Source organism: Euphorbia lathyris, chromosome 3, assembly GCF_963576675.1.
Source record: "Euphorbia lathyris chromosome 3, ddEupLath1.1, whole genome shotgun sequence".
Taxonomy (NCBI): Eukaryota; Viridiplantae; Streptophyta; class Magnoliopsida; order Malpighiales; family Euphorbiaceae; genus Euphorbia; species Euphorbia lathyris.
In genome coordinates this window covers 22594599-22622454 of record NC_088912.1, presented here as the reverse complement: position 1 = coordinate 22622454, position 27856 = coordinate 22594599, and the positions used below count along the sequence as shown (strand labels likewise).

General features: G+C 39.5%; 1 protein-coding gene across 6 annotated transcripts; it reads left to right on the top strand.

Annotated features, from left to right (window-relative positions):
* Positions 1-9044: 9044 nt before the first annotated feature.
* LOC136222491 (uncharacterized) lies at positions 9045-27015 on the top strand. 6 transcript variants are annotated; one of them, XR_010685663.1, is made up of 12 exons: positions 9045-9805; positions 9887-9992; positions 10261-10353; positions 10442-10637; positions 10906-11084; positions 11257-11295; positions 11399-11646; positions 11816-11988; positions 13760-13969; positions 14176-14235; positions 26214-26460; positions 26557-27015. XR_010685663.1 is itself a non-coding variant. In XM_066010270.1 (10 exons), the coding sequence occupies exons 1-9, from the start codon at positions 9472-9474 to the stop codon at positions 13925-13927; spliced, it is 1536 nt and encodes a 511-aa protein (XP_065866342.1). In that variant the 5' UTR covers positions 9045-9471; the 3' UTR covers positions 13928-13969; positions 14176-15883. The 6 variants fall into 6 exon arrangements, 3 of the variants coding, with proteins under 3 accessions (XP_065866342.1, XP_065866341.1, XP_065866343.1); XR_010685664.1 differs by lacking the exon at positions 14176-14235 and having other exon boundaries at positions 26557-27013; XR_010685662.1 differs by lacking the exons at positions 26214-26460; positions 26557-27015 and adding an exon at positions 14556-15879.
* The last annotated feature ends 841 nt before the right edge of the window (positions 27016-27856 follow it).

Here is a 27856-nt window from a genome sequence, read left to right as displayed (position 1 = left end):
TACTTCTCCTTGGCGCATCCTGAGACTAACTTCACGGATCCGCAATTCGCCGTCCCCGAACCAGAAGATGTGGCGAAGTTTAATAAAATGCCAGACGCTAAGGAGTACCTCCGTGATTACGTTCGGAGATGGATGAAGGGGCCTGTGGAGGAAACCAAGCCATCCACTACTGTCACGTTGGATGAGGTTGAGGAGGTGCCCCCTAAGGCGGGTGAAGGACCGATTCCTGATCAGACTCTTCCCCTTGATCCCCCATCCTCTGCGGATAAGGAGGTATCTCCGACTGGCGTATCTGTGGATGTGGAGAAAGAAGATCACCAAGCAAGCGCCATGAGCAAGGAAGACGCGAAAGAGGATGCTCCCATTGTTACTTAGTTTGTTTTTATTTGTGACATTGTAAAAACGCTTTTAAGTACAATTTGTTTTAATCCTTTATGGAAGCCATGTTATTTTACCTTTACGTTTGCGTAAGGAAATATATAGGCGTCTAGGATTTGTGTTGGAGTAGGTGGCCAGCCATACTCCATTGTATGAACCTTTGTGAAGGTTAGAAGCTGTTCTATTCCTTCTAGAGGAAGTAAAGCTGCCCAAGGGATCAATTTGCTACATATCTTTGAGGTGAAGTGATCCGCCCGTAGGACTTGTGAATCCTTCTCTGGGAAGGATAAGAGAGTGTAAAGACCTTGCGTCCAAGGATCATTTTAACTCTATTGGAGATTGGGGTCCGCTTAGAGATGGACCCGCCCATAAGATTGATTCTCTTATGCCTTTATCCCGAAAAGAACGTAGCTATAAGATAGCGATACATTGTAAATATGGAGAGCGTTGGGTGCCCCCCTCCTTTTAAGACTGGAATATTGATATTGCTGCAATAAACGATAAAAAGAACATAGATAATAGAACAAATGATGTTTATTAATGGGAGAAATGCTTTATTACAGCAAGTAGGTCTTATAGGTGAGCCTCGTTAAAACCTTTAATAAGAAAAACCACATGGGAAAAAGCTTATTAAAGGAAAAAGAGTACTCAAGACCGTATGTACACTTTATTTTCTGACAAAATATTTGCGGAGATTTTGGAGGTTCCATATGCGTGGCAATGTATTGCCCTCCATGTCTTGGATTTTAAATGTGGCGAATCCCATCTTGTCCACTATCTGATATGGACCCGTCCAGTTGAGCCCTAACTTGCCTTTGCCTTCTCGAGACTGGACTTTGTCCGCCTTTCGGAGCACAAGATCACCCACATTTAGATCCACAAGCTTGGTGTTTTTATCATGGTAAGCTGCAATCCGCTGTTTATACGCCGCCATGCGCACATAAGATTGATCCATGCGATCCTCTATCTGATCAAGATGCTCCCTTAGCCGTTTGCCGTTGTCCTCTTCACAATAAAAGGCCACTCGATCACTGGGGACCTGTATTTCAACTGGGATCACGACTTCAACACCATGAGAAAGGGCGAATGGTGTTTCCCTTGTGGCCGTCCTTGGGGTGGTGCGATAAGCCCATAGAACACTTGTCAAATGGTCCGCCCATTTCTTATCATTCTCTCCCAATCTCTTCTTTATCCCCTTTACGATCGTCCGATTGGTAACTTCAGTCATTCCATTGGACTGGGGATAATAAACGGAGGCGAATCTGTTCTGGATGCCCAACCCTTCACAGAAAGCCTTGAATTCGTCACAGTTGAACTGTGTTCCATTATCGGTGATGATGGTATGTGGAACACCGTATCTTCCCACGATGTTGTCTTTGACGAATTCCACCATTCGTTCTGCAGTAATGGAGGAAACAGCTTCGGCTTCTACCCATTTGGTGAAATGGTCCACTGCCACTACCACGTAGCTTCTCTGCCGACGAGTCGGAGGAAATGGGCCGACAATGTCTATTCCCCAGAGGGCGAATGGACGTCCTTTTATGATTGGCCTCTGAATGTGTTTGGCAGTATGTGATTCATTCGCATGAATCTGACAATTGTGACAAGATTCTACTAATTTTTGGGCATCCAATTCAGCCGTGGGCCAGTAGAAACCTACTAACCTGGACTTTTTCAAGATGGCGGCGGATGCCTCATGTGCCCCACATGATCCCTCATGTAGCTCCTTGAGGATTTGTTGTCCTTCTTCCGGTAGAATGCACTTCAACCAAGGATGACTAAAGGACTTTCTGTAAAGGCAGTCGTTGATCACGGAGAAATAAGCCGCTCTCCTAACTATCCGCCGTGCTTCTTCTTTGTCCTCAGGTAAGGTTCCATTCAGCAGATATTGGCGGATGACTGATCTCCAATCATCTTCCACTGTTGTGAGTAGAGAAACTTCCTCTGAGGCGAATGCTGGAGCTATTTTAACTTCGAAGGGACAATCCGAATCCGTCCAGTTCTCCTCACAATAGGCCATTTTGGCCAAATGATCTGCCTCTGTGTTGGACTCCCTCAGTACGTGAATCAGTTCCCATTTAGTTTCCTTAGCTTTAAGGTGATCCAGCAACTTTTTGACTTTCGCTACATATTTGGCCAGAACCTCGTCTTTCACCTCGTAATTCTTGATTACTTGGTTGACCATTAGTTTAGAGTCGCTATAGATCACGATCCGCTCCGGAGTGATTTCTTTGAGTAGGCGTAATCCCAATATCAGAGCTTCATATTCAGCAGCATTATTAGTGGCATGGAAATTTAATTTTGCTGCGTATCGTAATTTTATATATTGGGGACCCTTGATCACAACGCCTACACCAGCTCCATCCGCCGAGGAGGCGCCATCGGTGTACATCGACCATTCCTCTATCGGAGGCTTGGGATGATCTATCCCTTCGTCAGTGAATTCATTCACGAAGTCCGCCAAGACCTGACTTTTTAATGCTGACCTGCTTTCATACCTCACATCGAATTCACCCAGGCGGATTGCCCATTCCATCAGCCTTCCCGAAGTGTCTGGTTTCTGCAACACCTTTCTCATTGGTATATTTGTTCGAACCACTATAGTATGCGCCTGAAAATATGGCCTAAGGTGGATTGCCGTGGTTACAACAGCCAGTGCCATTTTATCAAGCTTTGAATATCTGGTTTCGGCGTCTTTCAGAATCTTGCTCACATAATAAATTGGAAACTGCTGGCCATCTTCCTCTCGTATCATGACCGTGCATACGGCTTTATCCGTAACCGATACATACATGTAGAGGTCTTCTCCTTTCAAAGGTCGACTCATCATGGGTGGCTCTGTGAGGAACCGCTTGATTCCTTCGAAGGCCATTTCACAATCTTCATTCCACTCGAATGCCTTCTGCTTCTTAATGACCTCGTAAAAGGGCTGACATCTGCGGGCTGAACAAGAGATAAACCTGCCCAAGGCTATGATACGCCCATTAAGGCGTTGTACTTCTCTGATATTCCGTGGTGCCTGCATTTCTAGGACAGCCTTAACCTTGTCAGGATTTGGGCTAACTCCTTTTTCGCTGATCATGAACCCTAAGAATTTTCCATACGTTGCACCAAAAGTGCATTTTTCTGGGTTCAGCTTAATGTTGTGGCGTCGGAGTACGTCCAATACCTCCTTTATATCATCCGTATGCTTTTCTATGGTCGTACTTTTGATGATCATGTCATCTACATAGACGGAATAGTTATCCCCTTTACTATCTGCGAATATCTTGTTCATCATCCTCTGATAAGTTGCACCTGCGTTCTTAAGCCCAAAGGGCATAACTTTGAAACAATAGGTGGCCTGGTGTGTTACGAACGAGGTCTTGATTCTATCTGAGGGTTCCATGGGAATTTGATGATAACTTGACTTCACATCAGTAAAGGAGTACATTGCGTGACCGACGGTTCCATCTACAAGCATGTCAATACATGGCAAAGGATAGTTGTCCTTGGGACAAGCTTTATTGAGATCTGTAAAGTCAATGCACATGCGGTAAGATCCACCAGCTTTTTTCACCAAAACGACGTTCGCCAACCACTGAGTGTAAAGCACCTCCTCAATGGCATCCGCCTTCTGGAGCTTGGCGATCTCTTCCTCTATCACCTTCTGCCTTTCCGGGCCATGATTTCTCCGCTTCTGAGCCACGGGAACTGCATCTTTATCAATGTTGAGCTTGTGAGTGATCACGTCTGGACTGATTCTAGGGAGAATTTCATCCTTCCATGCGAAGACATCTTCCGCCTCACAAAGCACTTTGGTGATTGCATTTTTAATTTCGCCTTTGAGCCCTTTAGCCATTCGCACCTGCTTTTCATCCGCCATAAGGTACATTTCGGTCTCGCCCAAGGCCATTGTGACGTGCTCCTCTTCATCTTCCTCCTTAGATTGTGGGCGAATCATTAGTGATGCCGAATATGTCTCCTGGGCCACCTTTTGGCTACCTCTGATCATTACACCTCCCCTAGCCGTGGGAATGTAAAGTGTTAAGTGGCGAATGGAGATAAGAGCTGCAACTTCGGAGATAAAGGGCCGTCCAAGGATGATATTGTAAGCTAACTGACCATCCAAGACAGAAAATTCTAGATCTCCCTTCCAGATTTGATCATCATCTGTAAGCTCACAATCCAGAGTGACTTGGCCTTTTGTTTGAATAGTATGTCCCGTCACTCCCAAGATATCGACCACAGTTGGCTCTACCTGAACAGGATCAATCATGAGTTTGGCGAAAGCACCTCTGGTGATGACATTGCACGAACTTCCCGTATCAATCATTACTCTTTTCATCTCCCAGCCTTCTACCATCATAGTGACGACCAGTGCATCCGCATGGGGAGGTATTTCAGGACCTATATCGGAAAAGGGGCGATTTAACGACGTCTTGTCAAAGGCCACAGTCCTTGCCTTTTTTAGCATTGGCTGGTATCCAGGTCCGTCTGCTATGACATTGATGGTACCCCTTCCCTTCTTCTTTGGGTCCTCCTTGGATCTATCACCATCTCCTTTCTTGCCCTCAGTTTGGATGAACCGATCTAATTTTCCCCTCTCTATGAGACGCTCAATTTATCGAGCCAACTCCCAGCATGCGTCAGTGTCATGGCCATTTTTCCTGTGATATTTACAATAGTTTTTAGGATTTTTACCATTATTGGTGTACTCCCCTCCCTTTGGTTCGGGGTATGAAATGATCCGTTTGTGTTGACTGTTCTCGATCCACATAAGAACTTCACTTTTAAAAGCATTGAGAGGTGTGAAAGAGGTGACAAACGTTGATTTGCCCTTAGAATCTCTTCGCCTGTTTCTAGAGGAAGAGTCCTGACGCTTGTCCCTGTCTCTATCTCGAGGACGAGATTCGCCCTTGTCCCTTTTCGGCGATGATGGCGAACCTCGGCGAATGTCATCCACCTCTATGAAATCCTTACAACGCTCCATTAACTCTGCCATGCTGGTGGGTTTCTTTCGAATGAGATCTTCCTGCAAACTCTTACAGGTGGTGTTTCTTACGAAACATTCCACAGCTACGGAGATATCTACATCGACAATTTGTATGCACAACTGGTTGAAAGTGTCCACATACTCCCGAAGGGACTCGTTCGCCTTTTGCTTTAACTCAAAAAGCTTTCCAGATTTCACCACTGGAGGAATACAGCCGGCGAATTTAGCACAAAATTCCCTGCTTAATTGATCAAAGTTGTTTATCTAACATGGAGGTAAAGATTGAAACCACAAATAAGCTGGGCCCCCAGCGTGGTAACAAACATTTTGCAGAGCACGGGCTCAGTGGCACGGTTGAGTCTAAGCAGTATTCGATACTTTCTAACGTGAGCTTCTGGATTATCATTTCCTGTATATATTGCAAGATTGGGAGTTTTAAAAGCTCTGTCTGTTTCCTCCGCCTCAATCCAAGCTGCGAAAGGCGAATCCCTATTGGCGAATGGATTATGCCTAGCATTTTCTTCATTCATACGGAGCACCAGGGTTCTAACTCTATCATCAAAATTTTCTGGATTCGCCCTTGGGCGACCTCTTCGTGGCGATCTGCTAGGAGAAGAAGAAGAAGAAGAACTTGAATCAGACGATGGATCTGATGGCGAACGCCTTCCTCCATTACCGCGTCCACTTCCTCCTCCGCCTCCTCCTCCACCACCACCTCCTCCTCCGTTTCCTCCACCTGGGGGAGTCGGACCGTTTCCTCCCCCCTAGCCTCCTGACGGGATGTGCCCAACCGTTCCTGAAGGCGGCGGCGGTGGTGGTCCACTTGCATGGGATGTCTTTTCTGGCCTTTTACTTCGTCTACGGCCGGTAGATGGGGGCGATCTTCCACGACGGGAGGATCTCGCTCGCCGGGGCGAAGGTGACCCGGTCCGCCTACCTTTCTCTTTTCTATGCTTCTTGTGAGTTGGCCCTTTAGATCCGCCAAGGGATAAATTCGTCCGTGGACGCCTGGGTACATTGGACCCACCAAGATTCAACCCCAGACCCCCAGATCCGCCAGGAAGGGTCGTATCATTTCTTTGACTTCCTTCGCCAGGGAATAATTCCCGATTAATTGGTCGCTCGCCACCTAATGTCGTGGCAGTCATCATGGAATCCGTGTTGTGAGCTTGAAGGAACGAAGAGCTATGGGCACCTGGTCCAAGGCCAAAGTTTAAAGGCCAAGATGAAACAGTCGATGTAGACGTCGTGCTCCAACGCGGAGGAAGAGTCATGAATGTTCGAAGGCGATTCCCTATCTCAAGTCCTTATCGCGCCTCAATATCTTGAGCACACATATTGATAAAAGCAGCTGCAAGCATGTTACTGTCGACGTGCGTTATAGGAGCAGTTGTATCGGTGCGACCAGCACTAGATGGTGTAACTAATGGCGTTTCAATCCCTGAGGAGGGATTTTGACCTCCGTTGATCATTGCGTTTTCAGTGTGAACGAAAAACCCTTTATTTGATTAAGGATTCCACCTTCACCGCACCAATTGATAACAAGTGGAGAAATTCCGATCAACGTCCGTCCCTGTGGGGGGCGTCGTTGGGTTCGACGGGGGGAAGCTCCGATGCCAAAGTCAGTAAGATGATTCAAGGAAAACAAACTGAATTGACAGAGGCTATGAGAATGTGTGTGTGTGTACCTTGATAGCCTAGGGGATTGGGCTATATATAGCTGGGAAGTTGTAACCTTCAGGTAACTAGAAAGTCTCCATTAATGCTTCATTAATGGCGGTTACGAGTTATCCTTAACCTGGCGGTTTAGCTAATTAATAACTCATTAATGTTCTTTTATGGCCAAATTGGCGGCCAGCCGTTATAGCGGCGAATGGAGAGATTCGCCCTGTAGGTCCGCCAGCGGATCTCTCAGAGCTGATCCGTAGAGATTCGCCTGCCGGCTTCCCTTTGGGGATCACTACGTGGCGTACTTTGAGGTGAATATCCCTTTTGGTCCTTGAGATAATATCTCGATGTTATCAATACCAAATGGCTAATTTTTTACAACCGGCCGATCTAATATGGAACTTGAGGAGGCTCCTCATCCGCCCTATCCATATCCCAACGGCAACATGCCCATAAAAGTTGGGAATCATGCTACCATCTACCAGACCGTTGGACACCTGCTCCGTCACGAGCCACACATCGTCCTCAGCATCCCTAGATGTTTGTTGCTCCCTAAAATTATATTACACATATAACATATAAACGATTACAACTTTATAATAATAACAAAGGTAAACTAATAACAAAATAAAACAAGAATGTAAATTATTTACCAGTTGGCGACTCTCCAGTAACAAAATAGTCGTCTCTCCCATTCGTCACCTGACGAAGTGGGATCCTATCCATCTTCTAATGACCCGAGTCATGCATATCGATCTCATCCACGTCCATGTGAATGCTGACATCATCCACATGCTCCTCACGAGCTGTGTGCTCCTCCTCAGTAACTCTAATGTGCTGTCTCGGTTGCTCAGTAGGCCTCTGCTGCCTCAGTGTCATCTGCTGCCTCAGTGTCATCTGCTGCCTTAGTGCCTCCTACTGCCTCTATGCCTCTTTGTCCCTCTGAACAGAGGCAGTGACACCATGGCCGGTCATATCCCGCTGTTCGGAACTCCCGCATAACTCAAAACTCTGAAAAATGACAAACCAATCGAATAACGTCAGTTCTTATTTACTCTCATTGAAATTCGTTCCTGAATCCTAAGCAATTCCATTATTATTTACTATAATTCGATTATTATTTACTCTAATATTCTATTTCTACGCACTAATTGACGTCAATTAATGAAAAATATTTGCAAATTTAATGAAAAAACAATAATCAAACGTTTCCCCAACTTGGTAGAGGCAATTTTTTCAATTTCGCCCCCCAAAAGGGGAACGGACAGAAAAAACGCCTTGGTGACCGCCTAGGATTTCAGCCTGCCCAAGGGGCAGGGGGAATAAGTAACCGCTTATCCAAAGGGTAGGCGGAAAACCGAACCGCTTGCCTTCTGGGCAGACGAATTTCAAGTTCCGTTTTCCATTCGGGAGACTTTTTTTGTGTTTTCAAAGTAAAAATTTGAAAAAAACGTACCATATCAGTAATCGGTCCTTTTCCTTTGCCGTGCTTCATTCCCGACATTATTTTCGTCCCGAAAGGTGTTTTGAGAGAGATTGGAGAATTGAGAGATTATGAAAGAGAGAATGAGAGGTTTTGAGAAATTTATATGAAAATGGCAAAATTGTCAAAGAGGGGTGGTAAGTAGTAAAATAGAGACAGTAAATAGCAACACCTTTAGTTTATTGTTCCATCTCTTTTAAAAAACATTTTTACCCTTAATTACTGACCTTTAACACGAGATAAAATATAGTCACAAAATATAATTATCTTTATTTATCATTTTACACAAACAACTATTAACAATTAACTAAATTTTAATAAATAAATTTACACAATCGACTAGTAAAATCGGAGCGGTAAAAAAACAATTAGCTACCAGTTATTTTGTCAAACTCTCAATTCGTTTCGTAGGTGAGAATTGAAAGATGCCGTAGTTTTTTTTTTTAAACAGTGAATTTTTTCATTTTTGCTTTTTGGCAATTTTTTTTAATATCACATATACATATTTTTGTTGACTTTTGGAGGTGTAAAAAATTAAGACAACCTTCATTCTCACCTAGTAAAATTTTCCTAGGAAACGGATTCTCTTTCAACTTTCTGGAAACTTCTCTTTCAACTTCCTTCTCTATCGCCCGTCGTCCATTCTATACCGTCGCACGTTCACCGCTACTTATCTCAACCGGATTTAAGATCCGCCACCGACCTTCTTTCCCTGATCTTCATCATCATGTTCATCTCGTCGCTGTTCCGATCCCCATTGCTGCATATGTTCGCGCGCCGGCCTCGCCGCTGCTAGGAGTCACGCCGATCTCCACTGCCGTCGTCGATGCTGTTAGGATCTCGTGGCAGGGGCAGCAGCAACATAAGGTTTTACCTTATGTATAGAGGAATTAGCTGCTTCATCAGCTCATTTCTCAAGTTCTAAATTGGAACAAATTCAGTTTGATGTTTATCTGAAAGTAATCCGATGATGAAAAGTCTATCCAACAATCATCAAACCCTTATTCTCAAATCCGCAATCACCTCTAGACTTCTTGTCATTGCCTTAATCATTCTCTGGCGCACTCTACTTGCTCCTTATGACACTTCCTCTCCCCTAAATCCGAATTGCCTCCTCTCAAATTCCTCCTCCGACCAACATCAGAGCATTCTCTTCCCTCGTCTTGCCTCTGCCGTTGAGGACAGTATAGTGTGGGATAGTGTTTACTTCGTTCGAATTGCTGAATGCGGTTACGAGTATGAACAGACCTATGCCTTCTTGCCTCTGCTTCCCTTGTGTATTTCATTTTTGACTCATACAGGTTCCTTTCTTGTCCTCAAATTTATGTGAATTGTATTTAAACTTAATTCTAGTTAGTTGATTTTGAAATTTATTGTTACAGTTCTTGCACCTTTGGTTCCTCTTATTGGGCTCAGGGCTGTACTGGCATTGGCAGGATATGTCGTTAATAATTCCGCGTTTGTGCTTGCTGCACTCTATTTTTACAGGTGCGCTGTTAATTGTTACTATGTTGACTGTGACTAGGGCTGATACATTTGTATATTCTGGTTAAAGTTGTGAATTTTCTTTTCAAGGACTTGAGACGTTGAGAGATTCAAATTTTATTAACTATTTTACGGAGCTGTACTTATTTAGATTACTAATCATAATGCACTTAGTATCATTTGAATATTCTCTGCTGTAAATGATCTCTACTATTGTGGTTCTTTCTTCTTAGAAAAACTGATTCTTGTTATTGCCTTGGTTGTACAACAGGCTTTCAGTTCTTATTTTAAAGGATGCTGATATGGCAATGCAGGCTTCAATATTGTTTTGCTTCAATCCAGCTTCAATATTTTATTCATCAATGTAATTCTCTTTAATTCACTTCAAAAGCTTGGTTAAATGAAATTTTGAAATAGATTGAGCATAATAATGTCTTTCCCTGTCATTGCAGATACACAGAGAGTTTGTATTCATTGTTCTGCTTTGGAGGATTGTACCACTTATTAACTGGTGCAGATAATATTGCTGTCCTTTGGTTTGCTCTCTCTGGTTGTGCAAGGTCTAATGGAGTGCTTAATGCTGGTTATCTCTGTTTTCAGATTATGCATAAAGTCTATAATGATGTTTTCTTGAGAAAACGCGCTTCTGTGAGTTTCTGTATCTATGCACTCAATAATTATCCTGCTGTCTTTTAGTAATATTTTCATTGTTATAACTTTATTTTGGCATACAACATTCATATTTCATATATACAAGAATCACTTATTTAATGGATCATTTGTACTGCCATTTTCTAAATATATAATTTCTTTGGAAAATTGCCGAGTGCAAATATAATTCTGGTGTAAATTTATCTACCTATCTATTCATGTATGAATAAGATGGTACCATTGTGAATTTCTTATTTCCATGCAGTTGGCATTACAGACTATAATCATTGGAGCACTGCGTTGTATATGTACTTTTCTTCCATTCATTGCTTTTCAAGCATATGCCTTCCGCAATATTTGTAATGGACGTTCATTGGATGAAATAAGGCCTTGGTGCAAATATAAAATACCTATGCTATACAATTACATTCAGAGCCACTACTGGTATGCTGACTCTTGAACTTGGGATCCTCTGGTTTCTTGTCCATTTGTTTTTCTATCTTTCTTATAGCAATGTTTATCTCTATGGAGTCTGCTAAAATTTAAGTTCACTAGATATCAATTCACCTTAAACAATTGGTTTCTCACCACTGAGAATCTTGTTTGTTTTTGTTAGGATTTGTGTTTTAGTAATTTTACCCACGATTGCTTTTTGGTACGTTCAATTTTCCCATGGTATGATGCGGTTCACTTGCTTTAGTAACATATTTGGATTATCAATTTGGTTTTCTTACATTTACATGTTCTTTTGGCCCCAGGGGAGTAGGTTTCTTGAGATATTTTCAGTTCAAGCAGTTGCCGAACTTTCTGCTTGCATCACCGGTACTGTCTTTGGCAGTTTGCTCAATTGTTCATCACATAAGGTTACAACCACAGATTTTTTTCTCACTAGGTCTTAGAGCTGATAATGGGCAAAAGAGTTCCATAGATTCAAAATCTTCTGTAGATACTGTTCCAGGACCAAATGTTACGCCGTTAAAGGACAAATGCATTACTAAGACACGAGGTACGATTTTAAATTCACTTATTGTTGTAATGAACATGAATCCAATTTAGTCAATTGATATGCATGTTTGTCTTATTTATGGTCTTTTGAGCCAAGTCGCCTTTTTGCTGGATTTGATACAAATGTATTTCAATTCACAACTTATAATTAGTTACTGTGCTCATTGCAGAAAATCATAATCTTAGAGAAAGGAAATCGACAGTCGAAGTGGATGATTATCTTGCATGCCCTGAAGAGCACAATTCTATCCAGAGACCAGGATCCTTTCACGCCTTCATCATTCCTTGCACTTTGCATTTGGGCTTCATGGCAATGACAGCATTCTTTATTATGCATGTGCAGGTTAGACTCATCTTCAAATAACATATTCTTCATCATACTCAGGATACGGAATTGACTGATTCCTCAAAGTAATGAACATTAACAACTATATGAACTTTCTTTTAGTTGTTTTGTTAAAGGCAAAAAGCATCACGAGGCCTCATATCTTTCGTTTTTTGGTTCATTAAGCCCTTTGATCTTTTATTTTGACACATTATGCCCTGATCTTTTATTTTTGGTATGACTGAAAAAATCAGCTTTGAACATAAAACTCGGTTAACGTATTATTCATTTCACATGCATTCGAAATTTGTATTTTTCAAGTTTAAAAGCATAGGAAAACTGCAAAATCCTTATTTCAAACGGTAAAAAAATATAATTTTAAACACAAATGAATAACGGCTTTTTACCTGAATTAGATGTTCATAACTAACTAATTTAGCAACCAATTACTGCGACCAAAAATAAATGATCAGGATCTTAACGTGTTCAAATAAAATAAAAGATCAAGTGTTTAATGAACGAGAAAATGAAAGATCAGGGGCCTTAAGATGCTTTTTGCCTTTGTTAAATTTGTTGAAGTAAGATTGTCATTCACTTATGGTAAAAATTATCTGTCATTTTCACTGCACTTGTCTGCTGACACGTAGAGCTCACAATATGTCATATTTTAAAGTTGTGAAAAGTCTATATTAATTTCACTATTTCAGTTGAGAGTTGATATGCTCAGTTTTTAATGAGCTCTAGAAATAAATTAGAGGGGTTTTAACTGAATGCTTTACTCTGTTAACAACTTAATGTGCACCACTTTCCAAGGATGATGTTGTATAAGTAACTTTCATTTTTGTCTCACTATCACCACTGTTGCCTAAATGTTTGAAGAATGAGTTGCTTGCAAACTTGTAAGGAAAAAAAACATCTTTAAGTCCTGGATGCTTCTGATTTTTATTGATCGAGTCCCTGATCTTTCAACTTGACGCATTGAGCCCTCTATCAATTATAATAGCACTCATTAAGATCCTACTTGCCAAATTAGTTAGCTGCGAACATCTAATTCAAAGAGCATTACTCATTTCATTTTTATCTGAAATTGTATTTTTTATAGTTTGAAACATGGTTTTTGCTGTTTCTCTAGGCCATATCAAACATAAAAGAAAGTACCAAGTTTTTATTTTTAAAAGCCAACTATTCTGGTCATCATCAGGGGCTTAATGTGTGCAATTTTCATTCATCAAGGGCTTCATGTGTCAAATTGAAAGATCAGAGGCTGAATCAACAAAAAAATCGAAAAGATCAGGGACCTCATAATATTTCTTTCCCTACTGTTAACTGTGTCTTTTCTTGCTTCAGCAATTTATATGCTAGAATGTAGTTTTTATTTTTATTTTCCCTAAAATGTAAAATTAAATTAAAGTTAATTCCAGTGGTGAAGCCCTTAGCCTGTTGGTTGAGAGCTTACCTATGACTCTAGAGGTCATGGGTTTGAATCACATTGGGGTGGGGTGAGTTGGAGGTTTTCCTTTGTCTTTAATGTAATTTTCCTTTGTTTAATGTAAGTGCATTGCGCACAACTTTTAAAAAAAAAAAAAAATTAAAGTTAATTCCAGCCATATAATAGTATTTCTGCACCATCCATCAGGAAAGATGCTACTTTTAACACATTATTGAACTCATTTGAACTAAGACTTGGTTGTTAATGTTGTACGTTATTCCATATTCCAACAATTAAGTATTTTTCGCTTCAAGTTTCATCATCTAAAGATTGATTAACAGGTTGTTTGATAATTAACAGGTTGCAACACGATTCTTGTCTTCAAGTCCTCCTCTTTATTGGTTCGCAGCTTATATAACGACGTCTTATGGTGTTGCTAACAAATGGGGATACTTGATTTGGACATATTCTACAGCTTACATCCTTCTTGGCAGTTTGCTATTTTCTAACTTCTACCCTTTCACTTAGGCTGCAATTTCAATTCGACCGAGATGAGAGTTTCTAATGTTGGTATGGTTTCTCTTGATTCTTTTTTTAACTTGCTAGTTTCTACCAGTAATAGCAATTTCCAGTATTTTTTTAACCCTTGAGAAACAGTTGGATTACAGCATTTTGCTATAACCAATTTGCTTGTGCTTGCCTGTTGCTAACATTTGAAATTTGATAGAAAATCTAACAGGCTATGAACTGGTATAGAATTAACAGCAACTTTTCAGGTCTTTATTGAATGTTGAGGGCTGCAATTGGGTTTCTTAGCGAAGCTATCGTATTTTAAGGTGATAATATCTACTTGAGATCTGTTAAATTTCTCACAACGTTTAATTAGAGAGTTTTATATCTCTTTATATATGTGTGAAAATTCTCTCCTTTGAGTATCACTTGGGGTGGGTTACACTTCCATTTACATGGTACCAGAGCCATGTATTTAATGTTGGATCAGTCGTTGATATTTGTTTCACGTTTCGTGAGGCGTGAACTATTTCGCATTTTAGGAAACTATGCTCAAATAAGTGTTAAGGTTCAAATTTGCCCTTAATGTTTTTGGGAAAGTATAATTATTCCTCTAACTTAAGAAATGGTGAAATTTTGTCCATAGCGTTTCCAACTTGAAGCAATTTGGGGTCTGATAACGGTACATGGAGTAGCTAGAGGCGGAGTGAGGGGGTGGCATGCCCATATCAGTTTGGACTGACCTCTTATAGGGGTGATTTTGACCTGCATACCCCCTATATATTTACTTGTAGGGTGTTGTTGTTGAGTGCACCCGTCAAATGAAGGAGTTGTATATTTTTCTTTTAGTTTCTTTTTAAGCTCAGGCTAAAACTATGTCGTTTAGGCCTAAGTTGGGGGAGAATAAATTTAGTCAGTTTACATGCGCTAGGTTTATTGTTGCACTCTAAGCAGTGAAAGATTGACTTTGCTACTCTTTGGTTCAAAATTGTTCGACGTCGAAAATGTTTGAAGATGATGTCTCTCAATCTACACAATGATCACGACCGGACTTGAATGGATCTGAAACAATCAACAAACTCTTTGGAGAATATTGTGTACCTTGTGACCTTTATTGATGAACTATCTATAGATGTTAGGAAACGTACATGTGACTGAATACCTTTCCATGTGTAAGTGGTTAATTGGTTCATATGTGTTTACCTTTTTAATTTTCTGCATGAGCGTATTTTTGGAATCCGGAATGCTTATTGGTCCACATGTCCGGTTAATTGTGCTTTATGTTAAAGCTTTTGATTTACACATGTCCAAGCTTATTCTTTATTCCGTGTGATATCTGATCTTCCCCTAGCTTTTATGAAAGCTCTTTGGAGAAGTGGGCCTAATTTATAAGAAGCCGATTCTTATTGCTGACATTTCATCTAGGCATATGACTACCACTGTTTCAGAATTTGTAATTATTGCCATAGCTTTTGAGAAGATAAAAAAGAGTAGGTAATAATTACTAATTTTTAGCCTTCTTCGTCTATATTTATCGAAGAAGTGAGATTTCTATTTCTACATTTTGCTTCATCTTCCTTTCTGCAATCTCCTCTAAGTTTTTTGCCACTTGCTTCCATTTTCACTCATTTCTTTTATTTCAACTTTTATTCCATGGCTCCAAAAAGCTCATCTTCTAAGAAGCCCTCTGCTTCTTCCCCTTCAAAAAACCTTAAGAGTTTCATCTCAGCCTTTAACTTTGACCCAAACCCTCCTAGATGAAACTGTTAATCAATATCCCTGGTTGGGACAAATGACTGTTAGTTTACCTTTAGAGAACGAAAGAGCCAATCATCCATCCACGAGCACTCTAGGTATTTGATGCAGCGCGGAATCCACTGAGAGTTTTAAACCGTAAACTCACAAAGGCTAACAACTTATCTAGCTAAACTAGAAGGAGTGGATCCCAAATTCATGGACTAAATCCATAGGAATAGTGAAATCCCCATTGTTGAAGGATAAAACCTTAACAAACTTCACAAGGAAGAAGATGATAAATTGTATTTCATAAAGTTGTACAATACAAAGAGAAAGAGATGAATTTATATCATCTCAAAAACCTAAATGTTAAATTACATAAAAGGGTAAAGAGTTTAGCTAATTAAACATAAAGATAAAAGGGTAGATGGGGGTAAAGGTGAGTGGAGGGGTGTCTTTTGGAAGTGGGGAAGGAGCTGAGGGACCAAATGTGTAAATAATAAGGGAGCTGAAGTAAGGAGCAAGTTTGCTGAAAGTGGAAATACGCCCTGCATGTCCAACAGTACTCCCTGCGTGTCCAATAGTACGCCCTGCGTGTCTTGGCTGATGAGCTCTTCTCAAGATCAGACACTCAAATACGCAGGACGTGCTCAACAGTACGCCCTGCGTGTTTTGGCTGCTGACTCTTCTCCGGATCATTCCTTTTTACACGCGGGGTTTTCTTCATTTCTCTTGCTCCGGATTCACGCTCCGCGTGTCCTCTCTTACGCCCCGCGTCCAGGGACAAGATGCCCTCATCGTATGCTATGTCTTCCTTATGATCGCTTGAGCTTCAAGGAAACGGATAAAGAGTACGTTGTGACGCCTCTAGGAAGGAATGAGATTCCTAGCATGTGCACATTAGGAATGAGCCGAGCCTCCCACTTGGTAAATTCGGAACTTGTTATTTTGTTCTTGATTGAGATGCATGTGTTGGGATATATGTTGTGTTTGTTGAGGGAATGACAACCCTATGAGGAGTCAATAGGGCGTGATCTTATGGTGAAGAGAGTGAGCTTCATAGAATATTTGGTGAACGGGAATGGCCGACCGGATAATGTTGAGAAAATGGGAGGAGCTCAAGAATGGCGAGATAGTGGCCAAGTTAGTGAAGGGGCGACTCGAGAAGCCGCGAGCTTGTTAGCCCAAGAAAAAGAAAGAATTGATATGAGTGTTCTTGGGATCACTACAAAATGGGTTGACAAGTGTCGTCGGGACATCCCATTTGATGTCGGCTATGAGCGGAGTAAGGTTGTGTTCCATGTCCGTGTTCGTGAAGCGGGGGAAGAGGAGACCCGGGGTTGGTTGGTTCGACATGTCGTGGGAGTGTGGAGGAGCTTCCAAGACATTGTGGGGGATTGGTTTGATCAACTCCGTCGAGATATTCCGTTCGATGTCGGTCGGAGATCGTGGCGAGTATTACGGGGGATGAGCACCGGGGACAAGACACAAGTTGGGATGTGGGGAGAGTTCATAAAGAGAAGGAGAAGCCGACAATATATGGAGTGGCTAACCCTTACCGAGCACAAGTCTTGTTCTATAGTTGAGTTGGGGTCCAACTCTTTTAAAGAAGAGGAGAATGATGAGGGCATCTTGTCCCTGGACGCGGGGCGTAAGAGAGGACACGCGGAGCGTGAATCCGGAGCAAAAGAAAGGAAGAAAACCCCGCGTGTAAAAAGGAATGATCCGGAGAAGAGTCAGCAACCAAAACACGGAGGGCGTACTGTTGGGCACGTCCTGCGTATTTGAGTGTCTGATCCTGAGAAGAGCTCATCAGCCAAGACACGCAGGGCGTACTATTGGACACGCAAGGCGTACTGTTGGACACGCAGGGCGTATTTCCACTTTCAGCAAACTTGCTCCTTACTTCAGCTCCCTTATTATTTACACATTTGGTCCCTCAGCTCCTTCCCCACTTCCAAAAGACACCCCTCCACTCACCTTTACCCCATCTACCCTTTTATCTTTATGTTTAATTAGCTAAACTCTTTACCCTTTTATGTAATTTAACATTTAGGTTTTTGAGATGATATAAATTCATCTCTTTCTCTTTGTATTGTACAACTTTTATGAAATACAATTTATCATCTTCTTCCTTGTGAAGTTTGTTAAGGTTTTATCCTTCAACAATGGGGATTTCACTATTCCTAGGGATTTAGTCCATGAATTTGGGATCCACTCCTTCTAGTTTAGCTAGATAAGTTGTTAGCCTTTGTGAGTTTACGGTTTAAAACTCTCAGTGGATTCCGCGCTGCATCAGTATTTTTACCCAATATCTGAATGAGAAATGCGATTTCCCCTGCATAGTAACGTTGTTTCTGTTTTTAATGAATTCAATTTGAGTCCTTGCCAAATTTCCCCCCAATGTCTGGCGTGAATTGATTTCTTTTGAAAAAATTTGATCTGACTTAGATGTGAATCTGACTGGTCCTTTGTTTCGGTTCTTCTAGCACCCAAGCAAGAAATCTGACAAAGACATGATCTATTGGTCTGTCAATTCTTTATGCTGTCCTTTGTTGGAAAAGAAAGTTGAAAGTGTTAAGAATTTTAAATTGAATGTTGTAAACCCCGAATATCCATATCCACGAGGGTTTCCTTTCGCTGCAAAGTGGAACGAAACCCCTTGCGATCCAGCCTCTTGGAGAGCTGCCAATACCTTAAGCTCCAGGGAGAAAGAGCTGCCAATACCTTAAGCTCCAGGGAGAAAGATGGAGCAACTTACCTTGATATGCTTGCCTTGATTCGTAGCGAAGGTTTTTTCGCCTTTGTAACAAAAAAGGGAAAATTGTTTACCACAGATCAAAAAGATTTCAAAAAATAAAAGGTAATCTCCTTTTCTCCTTTTTCTATTTTGGTATTTGATTTTGCTGGATGCAGGTGATTCAGACAATATGTCTGTTGGTTCTCAATTCGTAGCTCGAATTCAAGAGTTGAACACTGCCTAGAAGTCTTCGGGAGCCCCTAAAACCTCAATTGTGCCTTACCTTTTGAGGGAATGAATGTGGAAAGCTTAATCGAAAGTAACCCTCTTCCCGAAGCTCAACATTCGTTCCCTCAACAGGCAAGGGAGCAGTTGAGGTTTCAAGGGCTCCGAAGACTTCTGGGCAGTGTCCAACTCTTGAATTCGAACAGAAATATTATCAGAATCACCTGCATCCAGCAAAATCAAATATTAAAATAGGAAAAGGAGGAAAGGAAATCACCTTCTATTTTTTGAAATTTTTTTGATCCGAGGTAGACAATTTTCCGTTTTTTTTTGTTACAAAGGCGGAACAAACTTCGCTAAAAAATCAAGACAAGCATATCGTGGTACATCCATCGCTTGCCATAGGCCTGAATAAGTGTTGCTCCTTCTTTCTCCCTGGAGCTTAATGTACTGACAACTCTCCAAGAGGCTAGGTCGCAAGGGGTTTTGTTCCACTTTGTAGCGAAGGGAAACCCTCGGGAATATGTACATTCAGGGTTTGTAGCATTCAATTTTATCCAAAACCACTTCGGTTTAAAATTCTTAACACTTTGAACTTTCTTTTCCAAAGAAAGGACGACGTAAAGAATTGACAGATTAATAGATCATGTCTTTGTCAGATTTCTTGCTTGGGTGCCAGTAGAATCGAAACAAAGGACTAGTCAGGGTTACATCTAAGTCAGAGTAATTTTTTTCAAAAGAAATCAATTCAAGCTAGGCATTGGGGGAAATTTGGTAAGGACTCAAATTGAATTTATTCAAAACAGGAACAACTCCTCAAGGTAGGGGAAATCACATTTCCCATTCCAGATATTGGGTAAAAATACCTAGCACGCTCGTGGGTAGATGATTGGCTATTTCATTCTCTAAAGATAAACTAACAGTCATTTGTCTCAACCAGGGGATATTGATTAACAATTTCATCTAGGAGGGTTTGGGTCAAAGTTGAAGGCTGAAACAGAACTCTTAAGTTCACTTTACGAACTTCAACAGGAGACTTCGTTGGGTTTTTTTTTTGAAGTAAAAGGTTTCTTAGAAGTGGAGTTTTTTTTTTTGAGATTTCGAAGCCATGGAATAAAAGCTAAGTAAAAGAAATGAGTGAAAATGGAAGCAAAGGGCAGAAAACTTGTAGGAAAGTGCAGAAAAGAAGATGAAGTAAAATGTAGAAATCCCACTTCTTCAACATATGTAGACGAAGAAGGCTAAAAGTCACTAATTATTACCTACTCTTTTTTATCTTCTCAAAAGGTAGGATAATAATTTCAAATTTTGAAACAACGTCTGTCACGTGCGCTGGATGAAACGTCAACAATAAGAATAGACTTCTTATGAATTGGGCCCACTTCTCGAAAGAGCAAAACCCTAAAGAGCAAAGCCCTAAAGAGCTTTTATAAAAGTTAGAGGGACATTTGATATCACACGTAATAAAAGAACAAGAGCATCTCCAATGGAGTATAATGAACCACTTATTATTCTCTTTTATTAAACTTTCTCCCATTGGAGTGAGTTTAATATATTGAGTACTTATTAACCACTCAATAGATATTGAGTAGTTGATTAAGCTTTTGTTTATTTTTATGTATATATTTGTAATTTTTAAAATAATATGATAGAGTTTAATTAATTGGTGGATCCCTTGTGATTGGTGGTGGATCCATTATAATTAGGCGGTTATAGAGTTTAGCCATTGGAGTTAGATAGTTTAACCATTAGAGATGCTCTAAGCTTAGAGATGTGTATCAATAAAGAGCTTTATCATAAAACACAATTAATTAGGCATGTGGACCAATAAGCATTCTGGATTCAAAATATCCTCCTAATCCGAATAAAATGTCGGATCTTGTAGAAAGGTAAACGTATATGAACCAATTAACCACTTATATGTGGAAAGGTATTTAGTCATAGGTACATTGCCTAACATCTATATATAATTCATCGACAAACGTCACAAGATACGCAATATTCTCCAAACACACTCTGCTTTCAAGTTAACTTACTTTCTTTAAATATGTTACTGACTTAAGCATAGGAAAGGGGATTCTGGCTCCTCCTGATCGTTTATTGATTGTTCCAAAACCTTTTAGTGGCTCCTCAAATCACTAAGAGCTTTTCCATTATCTCTATTAATAGATAGTATCTCTCCATCTCTTAGTGTCTCTTTAATTCATTTTTTATTAATAATTTATTATTGAGGAGTTTTTCTCACTATTGGTAAATATATCACTTATTAATAATTTTAATGATAAAATAATAAGGGTGGTGTTAAACATAGCCTCAATTTTCCACCTCTAGCTCCGTGAAAGGACGAAAATACCTTTTGAGGCTTTGAGGTGGGAAATGGGGGAAATTTTTTTCTCCCGGCACGCGGGCGTGAGGTAATCACGTCTCACCACAGGGTGAGGCATGGGGTAATCACGCCTCACCACAAGGTGAGACGTGAGGTTATCACGTCCGCACCTATGGTGAGGCGTGACAGCCTCACGTCTCACCCTATGGTGAGGCGTGATTACCTCCCCGAAAAAAATGGTTGTTGATTTAACTTGAATTAACCTTTTAGAAATAAAAATTACGACATTTTAATTTGGATTACCCTTTAACAAATAAAATATAACAACATAAACATTAAAATAAATTAATAAACATAAATGAGTACATATAATCTCAAAAGTGTTAAAATGTAATAAGTTCTAATAAAATAATTTAGTTCGTCCGACGCTACGCATCCATAAACTCATCCATCTCCCTCCTAATGAGTGGAGCCTTCTCTTTAGATTGGTTGGTAGCCGCTCGTTGGGTGATACGCTACAACCAGCTAACCCACTGTAAATAAATAAATAAATATTAAAAAATAAACACCTGTAAACTAATATTAAATAATAATAAACTTACAAATTCGCTATTGGAGCGAGCATACTGGACCGGTCCATCCTGTGGTGCATGAAGAAGATGAGGATGCGAATATCACATGTATCAGTCCATGTAAGCAGCATCACAGGCAGTGGGATCATATCCAACTGGCCGACATCTCCTCCGATCAATGCCCCGAGCCGATGGAAATCTCCACCAGGCATCCTCAACCGTGATAGAGGAATGCGTGAACCTATACGATAAAGACTTCCATGGTCGTACTGCTTTATTAGGTCTAAAACTATACTAAAAATATAAAATTATACTAAAATACTAATACTATATCAAAACTATACTAAAATTATAAAATTATATTAAAACTATACTAAAATTATAAAATTATACTAATACTATACTAAAACTATAAAATTATACTAAAATTATACTAAAATTATAAAATTATACTAAAACTATATTAAAATTATACTAAAATTATAAAATTATACTAAAACTATAAAATTATACTAAAATTATACTAAAATTATAAAATTATACTAAAAGTATAAAATTACTAAAACTATATTAAAATTATACTAAAATTATACTAAAAGTATAAAATTATACTAAAATATTAACACTATACTAAAATTACACTAAAATTATAAAATTATACTAAAATACTAATATTATACTAAAATATTAACACTATACTAAAACTACACTAAAATTATAAAATTATACTAAAATACTAATACTATACTAAAACTATACTAAAATTATAAAATTATACTAAGTTATACTACTATACTAAAACTATACTAAAATATTATACTATACTACAATTTAAAATACTAGGTCTCAAATTAAAAATACCTGTACTCGCAAAACGACCACCTCTACGCTGGGTCGGCTGTCTGTCCTGGGTCGGTTGCTCATCGCCATCCTCACCCTCGCCATCACCAACAGCTGCAGGTTGTTGCAGTACCTGGGCTACCACCTACAAATAGTCATCCACATAATAGCTATTACGATCTCGGTCATCATAATCCGCTGTCGCCTCTGCTCCACGAATATCGGGCTGATCCACAATCGGACCCCTCCGCACCTGCTCCGTCGCAACCCCTCTCCGCCTACGACCCGATATATCAATACCACGCAGTCTAGTATGCCGTGGTGTATCCTCCTCCTCGTCCATATCTAGACGACGAGCAGATGACGGGATGGATTTCCCCCCGATAGTAGGCTGCTCCGTCTACAAAATTACATTAAATTAATCTAAAAATTTAACATATAAATTATAATCAAATTAATCTCAAAATTTCACATATAAATTATAATCAAATTAATCTAAACATTTAACAATTTAATCAAAATGTAATTATAATTTTTAACAATTTAACCAATCGGGCGTATGAACATCACGCCCGACTTATGGTTCGGCGTTTGAACATCACGCCCACACCACAGGTCGGGCGTGATGTTCATACGCCGGAACCACAGATCGGGCGTGATGTTCATACGCCTGACTGCGATTCCGGTGAATTTCAAAAAACGAAGCGTAAATCAACAAAAAAAAAAAACCGTAAATCTTACCATTTTCGCTTTCCCTTTACGGCCTCTGTCACGATCCATATTTTGGTTCACAAATTAGTCCGGATTTGATCGAAGAGTCTATAGGGATTTTGAGAGGTTTTGTGTTTTTTCAAATTTTGGGTAAAGGGTAGTTCGGTCTATTTCCGAGGCTAGAGGTAGGAATAAGTAGCTAGGTATAGTAATTCACAATAATAAATAAGAAGTCAATATAAGAAGTATTGTTGGAGATGATATGTCTTAGATAGTCACTTTTAATGTAGCAAGAGTTAATTATTTTTATTATTTTTGGGAAGTGCAGTCCCTTGAAGATGCTCTAATGTAATAACATATAATAAATATTTTAGACATAATTGATATTTAGAATGTCAAATAAAAGTAAATTAGTCTGTTTAAATTTTTTGCCGGATAAGGGTAGATTAATTTCGCTTAAAAACATTATGGTAATATTTTATTTATTTATTTTTTGAAGTAAATATGGTAATATTTTATTATTTTATACTTTAGGAATAAGTTTGTATTTTTCTAAAAATGATAGAGAATTTTTTAACCCTATCCCTATTAATATATTTAACTGTTATCTAAAAGTGGGTAGTGTTTCCTTTAAAAAAAGGTGTAGTGTATGTAAACTATATAGCAATTATAGTTTTTACAGCATAGCATCGATTAATATACTTATATTTAATTTAATAGATATTTTGGCTATATTCTAACAGTTTGGTCATTCAGGTGCAGCTGCACACTGTCGTTGGGAAATATATTTTCATATTAGCAATTTTTTTTTACTGCTAGTAAGAATTAGGGTTAATTTCAAATATAACCTCCGTGGTTTCAAGTTTTAGCAAATAAATACCTATGGTATTTTCCGTTTTTCAAAAACGCGGAAACGGATGATGACGCCGTCTATATGCTGACGTGGCCGAGGGTAATTTATCAATAAGAGTTAATTTCAAATGAATTGTTGTGATTTACGTGTGTTTTGCAAATAGGTACCTGTGGTTTGGATATTTTTGCAAATAGGTACCCGTGGTATAACAAATCATAAACAAAAGCTTAATTTAGACAAATACCCGTGGTATAACAAACCATAAACAAACGCTTAATTTAGGCAAATAGGTACCCGTGGTATAACAAAGGGTAAATTTCACGAATGATGTACAACTTTCACCCAATTTCACACTTTGGTGTACAACCTTCAATTTGTCTCACTAATATACACAAACTTATAGGTGACCTACCACTTTGGTGTATGACCGGTTAAAATGACCGGTCAACGTGCCACATCACCTCTTTTTCATCTCTTCCATTTAAAAATATGGGATCCCTAAAATTGAAATGTCTAAAATACCCTTTCTCCATCTTTCCCTTCCTCCTTTCTCTTTCATCTCTCCATTTTTTCTGTAAATCATTTCTCTCTCTATCTTTTGCTTTCTCTTTTTAACTCCCTTATCTCTCTTTCCTTTTCATTTGTAATTAAGCTTTCTCTCTCTCTCTTCAACTTATTTATTTCTTTCTCTTTTCAAATTTCTTTCTCTCCCTTAAAAACCACAACTCTTCTTCAGCTAAACCCATGAAGAATTAATTAGAGTTAATATCCACTTAGGACTCTACCCTCGCAAATCACACCTCTCACTGCATATTCCTATCACAATTATACCTCTGATATTCTTATCTCTATTAGAATTAATTACTAAACCAACTAGTACTAGGTTTATAATTAATTAGTATAAATAGTTTGCTGAATACTATCAATAGCAAGACTTAATACCTTTGTATCTCAGATTATCAATATATACAGAAACTATTCATAATTTCTCAATTATTACAAGTATATGCCTTTAATTTTCCCCACCTTTAATTTTTCTCACCTTTAATTTCTGCTGCTAATTTACAATCAAAGGAAAGGTCGAAAATAATAAAACCAAAACAGGTGAAGTGAAGGATTGCTGTATGTATACGAAACAGGTGAAGTGAAGAATTTGGGAAGAATCAAATTTGGGTTTTAAAGCAGCGGACGAAGAAGAAGAGGAAGGAATTGAAGAAGAAACCTGAAACAAATTTTGAGAGAGAAGGCCAAAAGGCACATGCGACGTTAACGATCTTATCTTGGATGAATTCTTCCAGCCATTCATGATGAAGATGACCTCCAATAAAAAAAAAAAAAACCTTTTGTATCAAAGCCAATAAAACTTAATTACTAATAAAATGTAAAGAGAGAGGGAGATGGGAGTTAGAGAGAGAAATGGAAAGATAGAGAGAGAAAGGATTTGCTCACAAAGGGAAAGATGGATAAATGAAGGGAAAGATGGAGAAAGGGTATTTTAGACATTTCAATTTTATGGATTCATATTTTTAGTGATTTGTTTCACGCCGCCCTTTAATTCCCACATACCGTCTCCAAATTACAATTTTGCCCATTCCCTTATATTTGCAATATTAAGTTCAAATTCAATTTCTAACTTCCAAACACTTTAGTTCAAACCAAAAGAAAACCCGGACTAATTATGGCTGGACGTGGAGGTAAAGGAAAGTCAATCGGGCTCATTTCGGTACATGTTTCTAATTTTTTTCAATTTTTTTTTAAGTTTTCTGTCTCGAAATTCGGGACAGAAAAGTTTATTTTGACGACTATGGCGGGTCCAGGACCCGCCATGGTCATATGCGTGGCGGGTCCAGGACCCGCCATGCTCAAAACCGTGGCGGGTGCTGGACCCGCCTTGGTTTTGAGCATGGCGGGTCCTGGACCCGCCACGCATATGACCATGGCGGGTCCTGGACCCGCCATGGTCTTAATACTGGCGGGTCCTGGACCCGCCCGTCAAGAGATAGCGGCGGGTCCTGGACCCGCCGATGTAATTTCGAAGTCGTTTTCTGTCCCGATTTTCGGGACAGAAAACTAACAACTAAAAAAAAAATAGAAATGTTTAGCGCATTTATTTTAGAAATATTAACGTGTTTTTTTAGAACATATTTAGCGTATCTTTTTTAGAACATATTTAGTGTATTTTTTTAGAACATTTTTTAGTGTATTTTTTTTTGTAGAACTTTAACGTGTAGTTTTTGTAAATATTTAGGGATTGTATTTAGCGTATTGCTTTTAGTAACTGTTGAATGTTTATTTTCCAGCGTGACATTGAAGAGGGTTCCGGACCTCGCCATCCTGCTAGACGTGGTGTTACAGCATCTGTTCGGAGGGACCGAGAAGCCGAGAAGCTCATGGCGGATGCTCAAAGGGCGCACGTGACAGTACAGCGGCCCATGAGTGACGATGAGGATTATGCTACCATGGATGATGGTGAGGACCTTCCCGAGAGCGACCCTAGCCCAATTCGTTGGGCGTCGAAGGGGAAGGGTGCTCGTGCCGAGTCATCGGGTAAATAATTTACATTTTTATCATAATTTTTATTTATTAATTTACTTTACTATAGAAAAATGGTATAAATGTTATATGTTTAATACTATATTGTAGAAAGTAGTAAGCGCTCGAGGAATGTTGTAGAGGATGACTGGATTGTCACGGATCCGGTCCCCGGTGGTCCAATTGATGGTACTGTGATTCCCAGCTTCTTGGGACATGTCGCTTCTACCATATGGACCGGACAGCTGAGGTCGGAGCTCAGGGGCCACACTAGAGGGACATTCTGCAGAAAATTAAATGACTGGTATAAGAGTGCTCGTCCAGAGGTCAGGGCGCTTATACGGGGATCGCAACTATCACACCTCCCATCTACCATGTACACACACATTGATATGCCCCTTATATGTGCTTTTGTGGAGCGGTGGCAGCCAGATACGTCATCATTTCACATGCCATTTGGGGAGATGACGATTATGCTGCATGACGTCTGGGAGATTCTTGATGTTTAAACAGTATTACTAGTATGTTTATTTTAGTTGTTTCATTCGTACTAAACAGTAATATTAGTATGTAATAGACAGTATATTTTTAGTATGTTTATTTTAGTAATTAGTAATTCCAATTAAACCGTAATTCCAATTACACAGTCATTCCAATTACACAGTCATTCCAATTAAACAGTAATCTGCAGTTAAGTAATTTCAATTAAATAGTAATTCCAATTAAACACTAAATGCCATATCCTGCAGCTCTTGATAATCTATCCCACTGTATTCGCCGATCTGCATACAAAAGGTCCCATCCTTCGACACTATTGTCACGACATATGTTCCAGTTAAGTAGTATCGGTGGCACTGGAAAATCACTGGATAAGTCCAGCCGAATATAATGTTCACACCGACGACCTAAATGAGCAATGACAATTTCTCGTTGTGGTCGTGTAGCAGTTGCGGGTGCATACAGTGGCAGCACAGTACCACATGAAAATAAGCTCCCTCCATTCCCATATCCGAAAAAGAATACAACAGCATTGTATAATGACGCAATCGGATACAGATCATCAAAAGTTATCATCCAATGGCCATCTGTACAATTCCCACCATCCCAAGCAATCCGCTTAACTGCCGCTGCAATCCCATCATAGTAAATTGGCTCGTATAAAGAACGTTTAGCAATTAGTTCATTCACTATAGCCGTTCTAACAAAATACCAACTCTCTTCATCACCGAATACTCGGTCTGCCACAACACGGAACCCACAGTTACCATCACCCTTGACATCGAGATAGGATTCAATATAAGGCTTTATGATTTCAACGATTTTGTCATAATTATGGTAATCAGTAATATCACATTCAGTGGCAGCAGAACCTATAATAGTATAGATCTGGACTTAATAAACATTTAATAGT

Bases quoted from the DNA above. Each gene is read 5' to 3' on its own strand.
- LOC136222491 (XM_066010270.1), top strand. From the start codon at position 9,472: ATGATGAAAAGTCTATCCAACAATCATCAAACCCTTATTCTCAAATCC. The intron at 9,806-9,886 runs GTTCCTTTCTTG...TTATTGTTACAG, and splicing joins TTCATTTTTGACTCATACAG to TTCTTGCACCTTTGGTTCCT. The intron at 11,085-11,256 runs GTATGCTGACTC...TGTTTTTGTTAG, and splicing joins TACATTCAGAGCCACTACTG to GATTTGTGTTTTAGTAATTT.